At 47.7% G+C, this 14028-nt stretch overlaps 1 protein-coding gene across 2 annotated transcripts; it reads left to right on the top strand.

The window, feature by feature from the left end:
- The first annotated feature begins 53 nt into the window (after positions 1–53).
- TAP2 (transporter 2, ATP binding cassette subfamily B member) lies at positions 54–14009 on the top strand. 2 transcript variants are annotated; one of them, XM_081246744.1, is made up of 13 exons: positions 55–266; positions 464–586; positions 684–1184; positions 1265–1379; positions 3624–3754; positions 3999–4204; positions 4774–4971; positions 5127–5255; positions 7415–7603; positions 7741–7914; positions 8097–8256; positions 12824–12960; positions 13261–14009. In XM_081246744.1, exons 3-13 carry the CDS (start codon positions 692–694, stop codon positions 13489–13491), a joined length of 2163 nt encoding a protein of 720 aa, XP_081102870.1. In that variant the 5' UTR covers positions 55–266; positions 464–586; positions 684–691; the 3' UTR covers positions 13492–14009. The 2 variants fall into 2 exon arrangements, with proteins under 2 accessions (XP_081102871.1, XP_081102870.1); XM_081246745.1 differs by lacking the exon at positions 464–586 and having other exon boundaries at positions 54–266.
- The last annotated feature ends 19 nt before the right edge of the window (positions 14010–14028 follow it).

Here is a 14028-nt window from a genome sequence, read left to right as displayed (position 1 = left end):
CCGGGGCCTGGCACGTGGAGCAGGACTCGGGGGTCTGTTCCGCGGGCTGGAGGTGTCGCGCGCCGCCTGCTGGCCGCCGGGCCCAGCAGCGGGCACCGGCTGCGGAAGCGAAAGCGAAAGCCGAGGGAGCCTGGCCGCCCTGGCTCGGGGATCCTCGCCCGCCGACAGAGGGAAAACGAAGCGGAGGCGGCGCGAGGGCCCTTCAGAGCTCTGCCCCCGGCACGTAAAGGAAAGACCCCCGAGCTGCAGCCCAGAAGCCCCCTCCGGTGAGTTGGTGCGCGTGGGAACCTGGAGCGCTAACAGGGACGCAGCCCATCCACCAGCCACTCCGCGCCCCAGGCTTCCAGCCCTTCTGGACCCCGGGAGAAAGGGAGCGGGGCGGGACCGCCTGGCCCTTTGGACCTCGGCGGCGGCGGCTGGCGGGGGCGGGGTGGGGGGAGGGTGTCACCGGTCTTTTTTTTAGAGGATGAGGCTGCAGATGGTCAGGCTTCCCAGCTCCCTCTGTCAGGCCGAATGCCTGGGATCCTAGGAGGGAGATACTGATGAGGACCAAGCACCTTTCAGGCATCTTTCAGGGTAGCACTGGGTAAATAAAATGGGAAGCCCGTGGACGCGTTCGGCGGAGTGCGCGTGGGGACAAGGATTGGGACTCACCTCTGTCGTTTCTCACCTTCTACCCCTAGATCTCGCCATGCGGCTCCCTGACCTGAGACCCTGGGCCTTCCTGCTGCTGGCCGACTCGGCGTTACTCTGGCTGCTGCAGGCGACCCTGGGGGCCCTGCTCCCCCGCGGGCTTCCAGGCCTGTGGCTAGAGGGCACCTTGCGACTGGGAGGGCTTTGGTGGCTGCTGAGGCTGGGAGGGCTGCTGGGGTTTGTGGGAGCACTGCTGCCCCCCCTCTGCCTGGTGACCCCTCTGTTTCTCTCCCTGAGGGCCCTGGTCCCGGGGACCTTGAGTGCTCCCCCAGCCAGGGCGGCTTCAGCCCCTTGGAGCTGGCTGCTGTTGGGTTACGGGGCGGCAGGGCTGAGCTGGGGCGTGTGGGCTGTGCTGAGCCCTCCAGGAGCCCCGGAGAGGGAGCAGGGCCAGGAGAACAACAGAGCCTTGATGTGGAGGCTGCTGAAGCTCTCCAGGCCAGACCTGCCTTTCCTGGGTGCGGCCTTCTTCTTCCTCGCTGTTGCCGTGTTGGGTGAGTCGGGAGAGGGCGCTGTGACTTGGAGGTGGGAAAAGGCCCTGGGCACCAGCACATTCACTGTTGTCCTCACGCAGGTGAGACATTAATCCCTTACTATTCTGGTCGTGTGATTGACATCCTGGGAGGTGATTTTGATCCTGATGCCTTTGCCAGCGCCATCTTTTTCATGTGTCTCTTCTCTGTTGGGAGGTAGGTGATGGCGATTTGCTAGCCCCCAATTTTTACAGGGGCCTTCAGTTTCCTAACTCTGTTTTCAGACCCTCTTGTGCCCAGAGCACAAAATACTTAAACTAAAAATTTGTATTTGTTCATTCACCATTCTGTGTCATGCATCCATTCATTTATTCCTCCGTTCACCACGTGGCTCCAACATCTTCAAAGTTTATATTACTTACTATAGTTACAGATAGGAGTGAATGTAGTAGAAAAGGTGTTTATGTGTCAAATGGAATGTCTCTCAGTTACCTCTCAACATTTTTATCTCCATGAAGTTCCATTTCTCTTTTCTGTCTCCAACCTCCCACCTTGTGTTTGTTTCCACAGTTACCCAGTTGTCAGGGTGGGCACGTTTCTTCCTCCTGACTCTTCGTCCTTAAGTCATCTTGTCTATCCTGGAGGATCTTACTCTGAGGCTTGTCACCTTTCTTTCCAGCATCTTTACTCTTTTCCACTTCATTTACTTTTCCTTCTGTTTTAAGATGTAGCCAGGAGTCTGCTGTCTACAAACTAATTAATTAACTAACTGCTTGATAAGGCTGGGATTAGGATGAGGTGAGTCAGGCACCTAGGCTGCAAAATTTAAGGAGGTGCTCATTCTCAGGGTCGTGTGAGTACCTCACTAGCCTTCCCCAAATACCAGCCGGCTGCTTGATCCTGCTCCTTTGATACAGTCATACTTCATTTAGAATCCCTCAAAAACCAGATCTTCATTACTTCCTGCTTACTACTGTTTGCTGAAACTACTTAAAAGTGAACTTCTTATTGATCAAGCTGCTGCTTAAAAAAAAAAAAATCAGCCCTCAGTTCTCTATGTGTTTGTAGCATCTGGCATCAGAACAATCTCTCTTTTTTAAAAAACTATTTACTTATGTATCTTATTTGTCTGTGCTGGGTCTTAGTTGCGGCATATGGTCTCTCAGCTGCAGCCTGCGGGATCTAGTTTCCTGACCAGGGATCGACCCTGGGCCCCCTGCATTGGGAGCTCAGAGTCTTAACCACTGGACCACTAGGGAAGTCCCAGAACAATCTCTTATGATTGATCTTGTTCTTCAGGTAGCTTTTGTGAACTCCCTTTCTACCTTCCAGTCCACTCTCCCTCTTCTGGAGAACTGTCCTCCTCTGGATCCTTAATTATGGACTTTTCTCAGGACTCAGTTCTTTGATCTTTGAGAACATTTTTCCTGTTGGGCTAATGCAGCTCACGTCTGCAGGACATTCCCACATCCACATTCCCACATCCAGCTCCAGTCTTGTAATCCAGAGGCCTCCTTGACGTTCCCATTGGATGACGCCCTGTCACCTCAGACTCCACGCACCCAGAACTCCAAGTGCATCCCACTCCCTCCTGGTCTCCTTGAAAATGCCTCCCTCTTCTTATTCCCATTCATGAAACCATCAGTATCTTCAGCTCCAAGCACCAGCATCGTCGCTGCCTTTCTCATGTTCTTGCATTTTCCACACTCAAAACGTGCTCCTAAGGCTCCTTCCTCTCCATTCTCACTGTGATCACCAAAGTCCAAACCCTCACCATTTGATGTCTAAGTATGCCAACAGCCCTCTAAACATGGTAATTAGATTTGTATTAGAAACCCATATTTTGTACAGTTCCTGCTTGTGTGATTTCACATTTTTCCTTTGAGTTTGACTATAAAAATTCACTTGGTCTAAGAGGAATTCTCCAATCCCAAGGACAGTGGAGAGGGGAGAACAGCAGGATCCCAGGGCTTTGGAGATGGGAGGGCAGGGAGTCCATTGCTGCAGTTCCCACAAGAAAGTATCAATATCTGGAAGTAAGAAGAAGGACGTTGGGGGTGGGGAGGAAGAGACCAAGACCAAGGGGAAAGCTGGAGGGGTGGCCCTGAGAGAGACCAGGTCAGAAGCAAGCCATAGGCTCTTTCCCTTCACAGCATCTTTCCATTTCTATTGTACTGTTCCCTCCTGTGTAGCACGGAATGAACTAGTGATGCTGGTGAATCTGTCCGTGTTATGATGTGGTTCCCACAGCTGGCTCACTGCGTCCTCTTTTCTCTTCGTCTGTTGATTCCTGCCCCTTGTGTCTCCCTCTCTCTTATTTGTTTCTCTTCTTCTCTCATGATATACTGCCCCCAACTTTGTATTTCTTTTCTTTGCATGCTTTCTCCTCTGCTTCTCTCCCTCCCTCCATCCTTCTCTGCATCTCTCCTCTTCATCCTCCGCCGCCCTCTTTCCCCGCAGCTCACTGTCCGCAGGCTGCCGAGGAAGCACCTTCACCTTCATCATGTCCAGAATCAACCTGCGGATCCGGGAGCTGCTTTTCTCCTCCCTCCTGTGCCAGGACCTTGCTTTCTTCCAGGAGACTAAGACAGGTAGGGCCTGGAGTCCAGGTCTGGGGTCCCCCAGGACTTCCTTTCCCCTCCACTGCCCTCCCCCTGCATCCCTGGTGCCAAGGTCTGGAGCTGTTTTTCTCTCTTTGGGGACCATGTAGAGAGGCAATCTCTACCTGTCTGTCTGCACGGAGGGAGGGCTGTGTGAGATTGGGAGCTCAGGAGGGAGTTTCTGGGGGTTCTGCATTACGACACGTGGTTTCCTCACCTGCTTTGTCCTGCCCAGGGGAGCTGAATTCCCGGCTGAGCTCGGATACCAAACTGATGAGTAACTGGCTTCCTCTTAATGCCAACGTGCTGTCTCGAAGCCTGGTGAAAGTGCTGGGACTTTACAGCTTCATGCTCAGCCTGTCCCCTCGACTCACCCTCCTTTCTCTGCTTGAGGTGCCTCTAATGATAGCGGCTGAAAAGTTGTACAGTGCTCGCCATCAGGTACGTGTGGATGGTAGGGAATCCCCAGGGAAGAAGAAAGTTCTCCTAGAGGCCTTCTTCTCCAGGCCCTTAGAGGCTTCAGAAGGTCCATGACCCTCTGGGACTTTGTGTGTGTGTGTGACAGAGAGGGGGGGGTGCAAGGGCGGGGGGAGAGAGAGAGAGAGAGAGAGAGAGAGAGATTTTCAGGTTATTTTCCATTATAGGTTATTAAAAGATGTTGAATGTAGTTCCCTGTGCTATACAGTATATCCTTGTTGCTTATCTATTTTGTGTTAGTTGTTTGTATCTGTTCATCTCAAACTCTTAATTTATCCACTCCCCCCTTCCTCCACCTTTGGTAACCATAAGTTTGTTTTCTACATCTGTGAGTCTGTTTCTGTTTGTATACAGATTCATTTGTATTATTTTTTTAGATTCCACATGTAAATGATATCATATAATATTTGTCTTTCTCTGTCTGACTTACTTCACTTAGCGTGAAGAGAGTGTTCCAAGGGCTGGAATGAGACGTGGGGGTCGACTGTCTTCTGCTGAATCAGCCCCTCCCATCTCCTGCCCCACTTTTCCAGGCAGTCCTTCAGGAGATCCAGGATGCTGTGGCGAAAGCAGGACAGGTGGTACGTGAGGCAGTTGGAGGGCTGCAGACTGTGCGCGGTTTTGGGGCCGAGGAGCAAGAGGTCCGTCGCTATAAGGAGGCTCTTGACCGATGCCGGCAGCTGTGGTGGCGACGAGATCTGGAAACAGCCCTCTACCTGCTCTTAAGGAGGGTGAGAAGGCTGAGTGGCTGGAGGAAGGGCCCAGGGAGGGGGCAGGGAAAGTGATGGTCCTCTTCCTACAGCTGGTCTGGGGGTCGCTCAGTGTCATAGGGGCAGGGAGGCCGAAGAATGGAAGATTCTCAGGCTCCCTTTCCTTCTCCCTCCAGATGCTGTACTTGGCAATGCAGGTGCTGTTGCTGAGATGTGGGCTGCAGCAGATCCTGGCTGGGGACCTCACCCAGGGCGGGCTGCTCTCCTTTCTGCTGTACCAGGACAACGTGGGCTCCCACGTGCATGTGAGTCAGGAGCTGTGCACACTCTCTTTTCCTGCTTTGGCTTCTATTTGTTCCCCTTAAAAAAAAACAAGCTGAAATAAGCCCAACTCATTGTGATGGAGAATTTCAAACATGGGCAATAAAAGAGAAAAAAACTATAATGTGAACCCCCATGTACCCAGCATCTGTTTTTTTTTTTTTAACTTTATTTTATTTAAAATTTTTGTTCTATATTGGGGTATAGCTGATTTACAGTGTTGTGTTAGTTTCAGGTGTACAGCAAAGTGAATCAGTTATACATATATCCACTCTTTTTTAGATTCTTTTCCCATGTAGGTCTTTACAGAGTATTGAGTAGAGTTCCCTGTGCTACACCGTAGGTCCTTATTAGTTATCTATTTTATATATAGTAGTGTGTATATATCATAGGATATTGAATATAGTCCTCTTTGCTATACAGTAGGACCTTGTTGTTTATCCCCCAGCGTCTGTTTTAACAGTTACCAATTCATGGCCCATCTTATTTAATCTGTAACCCCGCCCAATTCCCTCCCCCCATATTATTTTGAAGCAAATCCAAGATACGGTTTCATCTGTAAATATGTATTGCTAAATGTAAACATTAAAATACATGTAACCACAAAGCCATGACTACATCAAAAGAATTAACAACAACTTCACCAAATGAAAGTCAATGATCAGATTTTCACATTTTTCATAGAGGTATATATTACACTGATTCTCTCTCTCATATACATCTGTGGTGGCAGCAACCAGTAAAGCTTAGCGCCCAGATCCATTAAATCATTTGTGGTGGCAAAACGGTGACACTCCACCATTCCTTCATTTATTATATGCATGTCTCAAGAGAGATGTCTTCTCATCTACTGTTTGGTTGCCAAGTGGTACAGTTTGATTAGGAAAGGCACAGTAAGTGTTTAGTTCCTTCCCTATATTTACCAGTTTTCAAAAATAATTAGTGGGGCTTCCCTGGTGGCGCAGTGGTTGAGAGTCCGCCTGCCGATGCAGGGGACACGGGTTTGTGCCCCGGTCTGGGAAGATCCCACATGCCACGGAGCGGCTGGGCCCGTGAGCCATGGCTGCTGAGCCTGTGCATCCGGAGCCTGTGCTCCGCAACGGGAGAGGCCACAGCAGTGAGAGGCCCGCGTACCGCAAAAAAAAAAAAAAAAAAAAAAAAAAAAAAAAAATTAGTTACTGCATCTTGGGCTTTATTTTATAAGTTTCGTAGACATTGATTAAACATCTTTTATGGGTGTAGAGCTGTGCAAAGCAGTCTGGCATCTGCAAAGAGGAGGTGGGCACAGCACCTGCTTTTAAGGAGTTCCCTGTGTAACTGGGCCAGACAGAAATGTGTACGAGTAACTGGAAAAGTCTGGGGATGGAAGGACTCTGGTCTCCATCCTTTACCTGGCAAATTGGACTAATGGGGTATTGGTGCCCCTTTGAAATTCAAGCAAATTGCACATTAAGGGGACTTCCCTGGCGGTCCAGTGGTTAGTACTCCATGCTTCCACTTCAGGGGGCATGGGTTTGATCCCTGGTCGGGGAAACAGTATCCCACATGCCCTGTGGCAAGGCCAAAAAAAAAAAAAAAATCGCACATTAACAGTAGGGAATCGGGACTTCCCTGGTGGTGCAGTGGTTAAGAATCTGCCTGCCAATGCAGGGGACACGGGTTTGATCTCTGGTCTGGGAAGATTGCACGTGCCGCGGAGCAACTAAGCCCGTGTGCCACAACTAGTGAGCCTGCGCTCTAGAGCCCACGCGCCACAACTACTGAAGCCCACGTGCCTAGAGCCCGTGCTCTGCAACAAGAGCAGCCACTGCAATGAAAAGCCTATGCACCGCAACCAAGAGTAGTCCTCACTTACCGCAACTAGAGAAAGCCTGCACGCAGCAACGAAGACCTAACGCAGCCAAAAGTAAATAAATAAGAAAATATACATATCTATCTATATGTGTGTGTGTGTGTGTGTGTGTGTGTGTGTATATATATATATATATATATATATATATATATAAAAGGTAGGGAGTCTTTTTTGGATGAGGGGAGAAGCATGGCTGGGGTGGAGTGTGGCAGGGAGTGTGTGAGGAGTTGGGAAGTTGGTTCCTGGTGGAGCTTCCTTTGCTTGGCTGACCCCTGCCATCCTGTTTTGCAGACCCTGGTGTACATGTTTGGGGACATGCTGAGCAACGTGGGGGCTGCAGAGAAGGTGTTCTGCTACCTGGACCGAAAGCCAAATCTGCCTCCAACTGGAACACTAGCCCCGCGCACTCTGCAGGGCCTGGTGGAATTCCAGAACGTCTCCTTTGTGTATCCCAATTGCCCTGACCAGCCTGTGCTCAAGGTGCCCAACAGAGACCCCAGGGAGGGAATCTGGTCCCCTCACCCCCTGAGTGATGAGAAGCTTATCTTCCTCTGATAGAAAGAAGAGGAGAGGGAGGGCAAACAGGCAGGCCCCTAACCCCTTCCTGGCTTTTCTAGGGTCTGACGTTCACCCTGCCTCCTGGGCAGATGACCGCACTGGTGGGGCCCAATGGATCTGGGAAGAGCACAGTAGCTGCCCTGATGCAGAATCTGTACCAGCCCACCGAGGGGCAGGTGCTGCTGGACGGGGAGCTCATGTCCCAGTATGAGCACCACTACCTACACCAACAGGTGGGTGGGGAGGAAGGAGAGGGATTGCAGACTGGATGGAAGAAGGATGTGCAGAGAGCAGGGGGTGGAGACGGGGGAAGAAACACAAGGGGTCCATTGTGAGGTAGGTAGGTGAGGAGGAAAGGAGGGTCCCTGCCATGGGGGTTTCCACATGGTCCTCTGTTCCTGTCGCCTCTGCCCAGGTGGTTTTGGTCGGGCAGGAGCCTGTGCTGTTCTCGGGTTCGGTGAGGGACAACATCACTTATGGGCTGAAGGGCTGCAGCGATGAGAAGGTGCTGGCTGCTGCACGGGCGGCCAGAGTGGAGGAGTTCATAAAGGAAATGAAGCACGGACTTGATACAGGTACCTTCTTTTTTTTTTTTAAACATCTTTATTAGAGTATAATTGCTTTACAATGGTGTGTTGGTTTCTGCTTTATAACAAAGTGAATCAGTTATACATATACATATGTTCCCATATCTCTACCCTCTTGCGTCTCCCTCCCTCCCACCCTCCCTATCCCACCCCTCTAGGTGGACACAAAGCACCGAGCTGATCTCCCTGTGCTATGCGGCTGCTTCCCACTAGCTATCTGTTTACATTTGGTAGTGTATATATGTCCATGCCACTCTCTCACTTCGTCCCAGCGTACCCTTACCCCACCCCGTGTCCTCAAGTCTGTTCTCTACATCTGTGTCTTTATTCCTGTCCTGCCCCTAGGTTCTTCAGAAGCATTTTTTTTTTTTTTTTTTTCTTTTTGCGGTATGCGGGCCTCTCACTGTTGTGGCCTCTCCCGTTGCGGAGCACAGGCTCCGGACGCGCAGGCCCAGCGGCCATGGCTCACGGGCCCAGCCGCTCCGCGGCATATGGGATCCTCCCAGACCGGGGCACGAACCCGTATCCCCTGCATCGGCAGGCGGACTCTCAACCACTGCGCCACCAGGGAGGCCCCAGAAGCATTTTTTTATATTCCATATATATGTGTTAGCATACAGTATTTGTTTTTCTCTTTCTGACTTACTTCACTCTGTATGACAGACTCTAGGTCCATCCACCTCACTACAAATAAATCAATTTCATTTCTTTTTATGGCTGAGTGATATTCCATTGTATAGATGTGCCACATCTTTACTCATTCATCTGTCGATGGACACTTAGGTTGCTTCCATGTCCTGGCTATTGTAAATAGAGCTGCAGTGAACGTTGTGGTACATGACTCTTCTTGAATTATGGTTTTCTCAGGGTATATGCCCCGTAGTGGGATTGCTGGGTCATATGGTAGTTCTATTTTTAGTTTTTTAAGGAACCTCCATCTTGTTCTCCATAGTGGCTGTATCAATTTACATTCCCACAAACAGTGCAAGAGGGTTCCTTTTTCTCCACACCCTCTCCAGCATTTATTGTTTGTAGAGTTTTTGATGATGGCCATTCTGACTGGTGTGAGGTGATACCTCACTGTAGTTTTTTTTTTTAAACTTTTTTTATTAGTTTCTGCTTTATAACAAAGTGAATCAGTCATACATATACATCTGTTCCCACATCCCTTCCCTCATGCATCTCCCTCCCTCCCACCCTCCCCATCCCACCCCTCCAGGCGATCACAAAGCACGGAGCTGATCTCTCTGTGCTCTTCGGCTGCTTCCCACTATCTATCTACCTTACGTTTGGTAGTGTATATATGTCCATGCCTCTCTTTCGCTTTGTCACAGCTTACCCTTCCCCCTCCCCATATCCTCAAGTCCATTCTCAAGTAGGTCTGTGTCTTTATTCCCGTTTTACCCCTAGGTTCTTCATGACATTTTTAAAAAAATTCCATATATATGTGTTAGCATACGGTATTTATCTTTCTCTTTCTGACTTACTTCAGTCTGTATGACAGACTCTAGGTCTATCCACCTCATTACAAATAGCTCAATTTCGTTTCTTTTTATGGCTGAGTAATATTTCATTGTATATATGTGCCACATCTTCTTTATCCATTCATCCGATGATGGACACTTAGGTTGTTTCCAGCTCCGGGCTATTGCGAATAGAGCTGCAATGAACATTTTGGTACATGTCTCTTTTTGAATTATGGTTTTCTCAGGGTATATGCCCAGTAGTGGGATTGCTGGATCATATGGTAGTTCTATTTTTAGTTTTTTAAGGAACCTCCATACTGTTCTCCATAGTGGCTGTACCAATTCACATTCCCACCAGCAGTGCAAGAGTGTTCCCTTTTCTCCACACCCTCTCCAGCATTTATTGTTTCTAGATTTCTTGATGATGGCCATTCTGACTGGTGTGAGATGATATCTCATTGTAGTTTTGATTTGCATTTCTCTAATCATTAATGATGTTGAGCATTCTTTCATGTGTTTGTTGGCAGTCTGTATATCTTCTTTGGAGAAATGTCTATTTAAGTCTTCTGCCCATTTTTGGATTGGGTTGTTTGTTTTTTTGCTATTGAGCTGCATGAGCTGTTTATAAATTTTGGAGATGAATCCTTTGTCAGTTGCTTCATTTGCAAATATTTTCTCCCATTCGGAGGGTTGTCTTTTGGTCTTCTTTATGGTTTCCTTTGCTGTGCAAAAGCTTTTAAGTTTCATTAGGTCCCATTTGTTTAGTTTTGTTTTTATTTCCCTTTCTCTGGGAGGTGGGTCAAAAAGGATCTTGCTGTGATTTATGTCCTAGAGTGTTCTGCCTATGTTTTCCTCTAAGAGTTTTATAGTGTCTGGCCTTACATTTAGGTATTAATCTATTTTGAGTTTATTTTTGTGTATGGTGTTAGGGAGTGTTCTAATTTCATTCTTCTACATGTAGCTGTCCAGTTTTCCCAGCACCACTTATTGAAGAGGCTGTCTTTTCTTCATTGTATATTCTTGCCTCCTTTATCAAAGATAAGGTGACCATATGTGTGTGGGTTTATCTCTGGGCTTGCTATTCTGTTCCACTGATCTATATTTCTGTTTTTGTGCCAGTACCATACTGTCCTGATTACTGTAGCTTTGTAGTGTAGTCTGAAGTCAGGGAGCCTGATTCCTTCAGCTCCGTTTTTCTTTCTCAAGATTGCTTTGACTATTTGGGGTCTTTTGTGTTTCCATACAAATTGTGCAATTTTTTTTCCTTGTTCTGTGAAAAATGCCATTGGTAGTTTGATAGGGATTGCATTGAATCTGTAGATTGCTTTGGGTGATGTAGTCATTTTCACAGTGTTGATTCATCCAATCCAAGAACATGGTATACCTCTCCATTTGTTTTTATCATCTTTAATTTCTTTCATCAGTGTCTTATAGTTTTCTGCATACAGGTCTTTTGTCTCCTTAGGTAGGTTTATTCCCAGATATTTTATTCTTTTTGTTGCAATGGTAAATGGGAGTGTTTCCTTAATTTCTCTTTCAGATTTTTCATCATTAGTGTATAGGAGTGCAAGAGATTTCTGTGCATTAATTTCATATCCTGCTACATTACCAGATTCATTGATTAGCTCTAGTAGTTTTCTGGTAGCATCTTTAGGATTCTCTATGTATAGTATCATGTCATCTGCAAACAGTGACAGTTTTACTTCTTCTTTTCCGATTTGTATTCCTTTTATTTCTTTTTCTTCTCTGATTGCTGTCACTAAAACTTCCAAAAGTATGTTGAATAATAGTGGTGAGAGTGGGCAACCTTGTCTTGTTCCTGATTTTAGTGGAAATGCTTTCAGTTTCTCACCATCGAGGATGATGTTGGCTGTGGGTTTGTCATATATGGCCTTTATTATGTTGAAGTAAGTTCCCTCTATGCCTACTCTCTGGAGGGTTTTTATCATAAATGGGTGCCGAATTTTGTCGAAAGCTTTTTCTGCATCTATTGAGATGATAATATGGTTTTTCTCCTTCAATTTGTTAATATGGTGTATCACGTTGATTGATTTGTGTATATTGAAGAATCCTTGCATTCCTGGAATAAACCCCACTTGATCATGGTGTATGATCCTTTTAATGTGCTGTTGGATTCTGTTTGCTAGTATTTTGTTGAGGATTTTTGCATCTATGTTCATCAGTGATATTGGCCTGTAGTTTTCTTTTTTTGTGACATCTTTGTCTGGTTTTGATATCAGGGTGATGGTGGCCTTATAGAATGAGTTTGGGAGTGTTCCTCCCTCTGCTATATTTTGGAAGAGTTTGAGAAGGATAGGTGTTAGCTCTTCTCTAAATGTTTGATAGAATTCTCCTGTGAAGCCATCTTGTCCTGGGCTTTTGTTTGTTGGAAGATTTTTAATCACAGTTTCAATTTCAGTGCTTGTGATTGCTCTGTTTATATTTTCTATTTCTTCCTGGTTCAGTCTCGGAAGGTTGTGCTTTTCTAAGAATTTGTCCATTTCTTCCAGTTTGTCCATTTTATTGGCATAAGGTTGCTTGTAGTAATCCCTCATGATCCTTTATCTCTGCAGTGTCAGTTGTTACTTCTCCTTTTTCATTTCTAATTCTATTGATTTGCATCCTCTTCCTTTTTTTCTTGATGAGTCTTGCTGATGGTTTATCAATTTTGTTTATCTTCTCAAAGAACCAGCTTTTAGTTTTATTGATCTTTGCTATCGCTTTCTTCATTTCTTTTTCATTTATTTCTAATCTGAATTGTATAATTTCTTTCCTTCTGCTAACTTTGGGGTTTTTTGTTCTTCTTTCTCTAATTGCTTTAGGGATACAGGTACGTTCAGCCAAACCCACTCACCTCTGTCCCCAGCATCATGAGTTCTGTAGCTGCCTGTCCAGCTCAGGAGCCTTTGTTCCCGGAGAGCAGGGCAGGGTGGTGATGCTCTATCTACACGGGCAGCCCTAGAGGTCCCTCCCCTACCCTGGGCCCTCATCCGCCTAAGTGTTGGCTGTGGAAATACCAGCTGTGCTTATGAGGAGGATGTTGTCGTGGTCACCTGTGTCTGAGGAGAAGGATTTCTCGGTTTCCTCAGAGGTGGGGGAGAAAGGGAACCAGTTGGCTGTGGGACAGAAGCAACGTCTGGCCATCGCCCGGGCTCTTGTGCGGGACCCCCGCGTCCTCATCCTGGATGAAGCCACCAGTGCCCTGGACGTGGAGTGTGAGCAGGCTGTGAGTACTGGGCTGGGAGGGGCAGGGGCGGTGGGACCCTTCTTAGGGCTGGGATGGAATGGAGGATATGTGGGGGTGGTGTGAGGACATCCCTGATGCCGCCATGGCTCCCGTCCCATCCTCCAGCTGCCACAGCCCCGCTGAGAGAGGAGGGCAGCGCAGACCTTTCCCTCCCGCTCTGTCTTATCTTCGCGTGTTTCATGCCTTCTCTACCCTAAGTCACTAGAGATGGTGCCCAGTGGGGCTGTGGCGTCCATCTCATTCCTATCTTTCTGAGGCGTTATGATCCTCCCCCTTCAGCTGCAGGACTGGAAAGCTCACGGGGACCGAACGGTGCTGGTGATCGCCCACAGGCTGCACACGGTTCTGAGTGCCGACCAGATCCTGGTGCTGAGGCAGGGGGAGCTGCAGGAGCACGTGCAGCTCATGGAGGGGCAGGACCTCTACTCCTGCCTGGTGCAGCAGAACAGGAGGACTGAGACCCCAGAGATGCTTGAGCCTTCTCAGGGCCATCTCAGTGACCCAGAGTAGCTCCTGCTTTGGCTTTCCCTGGGGGTGTTCCCCTGGGTGGTTGTTTTTGGAGCTGGAGGCACGATGATGTAGATTTAGACCGTGGGTACTTTTGTTGGGGCCATGGGAGGGCAGGGGGTTGCTTTCTGTATCCAGGGACCTTGTTTCCTTAATGAACAGAGCTTTGCCTGGTGCTGAGTACTGTACTGTGGCATACATTTCAAAATACTTTTTCCTTATATAAATAGCACACATTCGTATAGGAAATGTAGAGACAGGTAGGAAGGAGAAAAGTAAAACTACACACTGTTTCACATCCCAGAGATAATCACAGGGACTCTTTTGCCAGCTGTCCTATCAGCCTTTGAATTGTTCTTTGAGATACATATTAACCAGTATGACATAAATATTCATGAGTTTGCCTTTCTGTATCCTTCCCCATTCCCACCAGGACGTGATGTTTTGTTGGGGAGCTAGGGTATGGTGGGACAAAGCACCGTTCCCTAATTAACAGTATGAATAAAATATTGATGAGTTACTGTGTACAGAGTTTTAATA

Source organism: Mesoplodon bidens, assembly GCF_964165515.1.
Source record: "Mesoplodon bidens genome assembly, chromosome: 10".
NCBI lineage: Eukaryota > Metazoa > Chordata > Mammalia > Artiodactyla > Ziphiidae > Mesoplodon > Mesoplodon bidens.
Note: the sequence above shows the minus strand (reverse complement) of the source record. Positions and strands in the feature narration are given on the sequence as shown.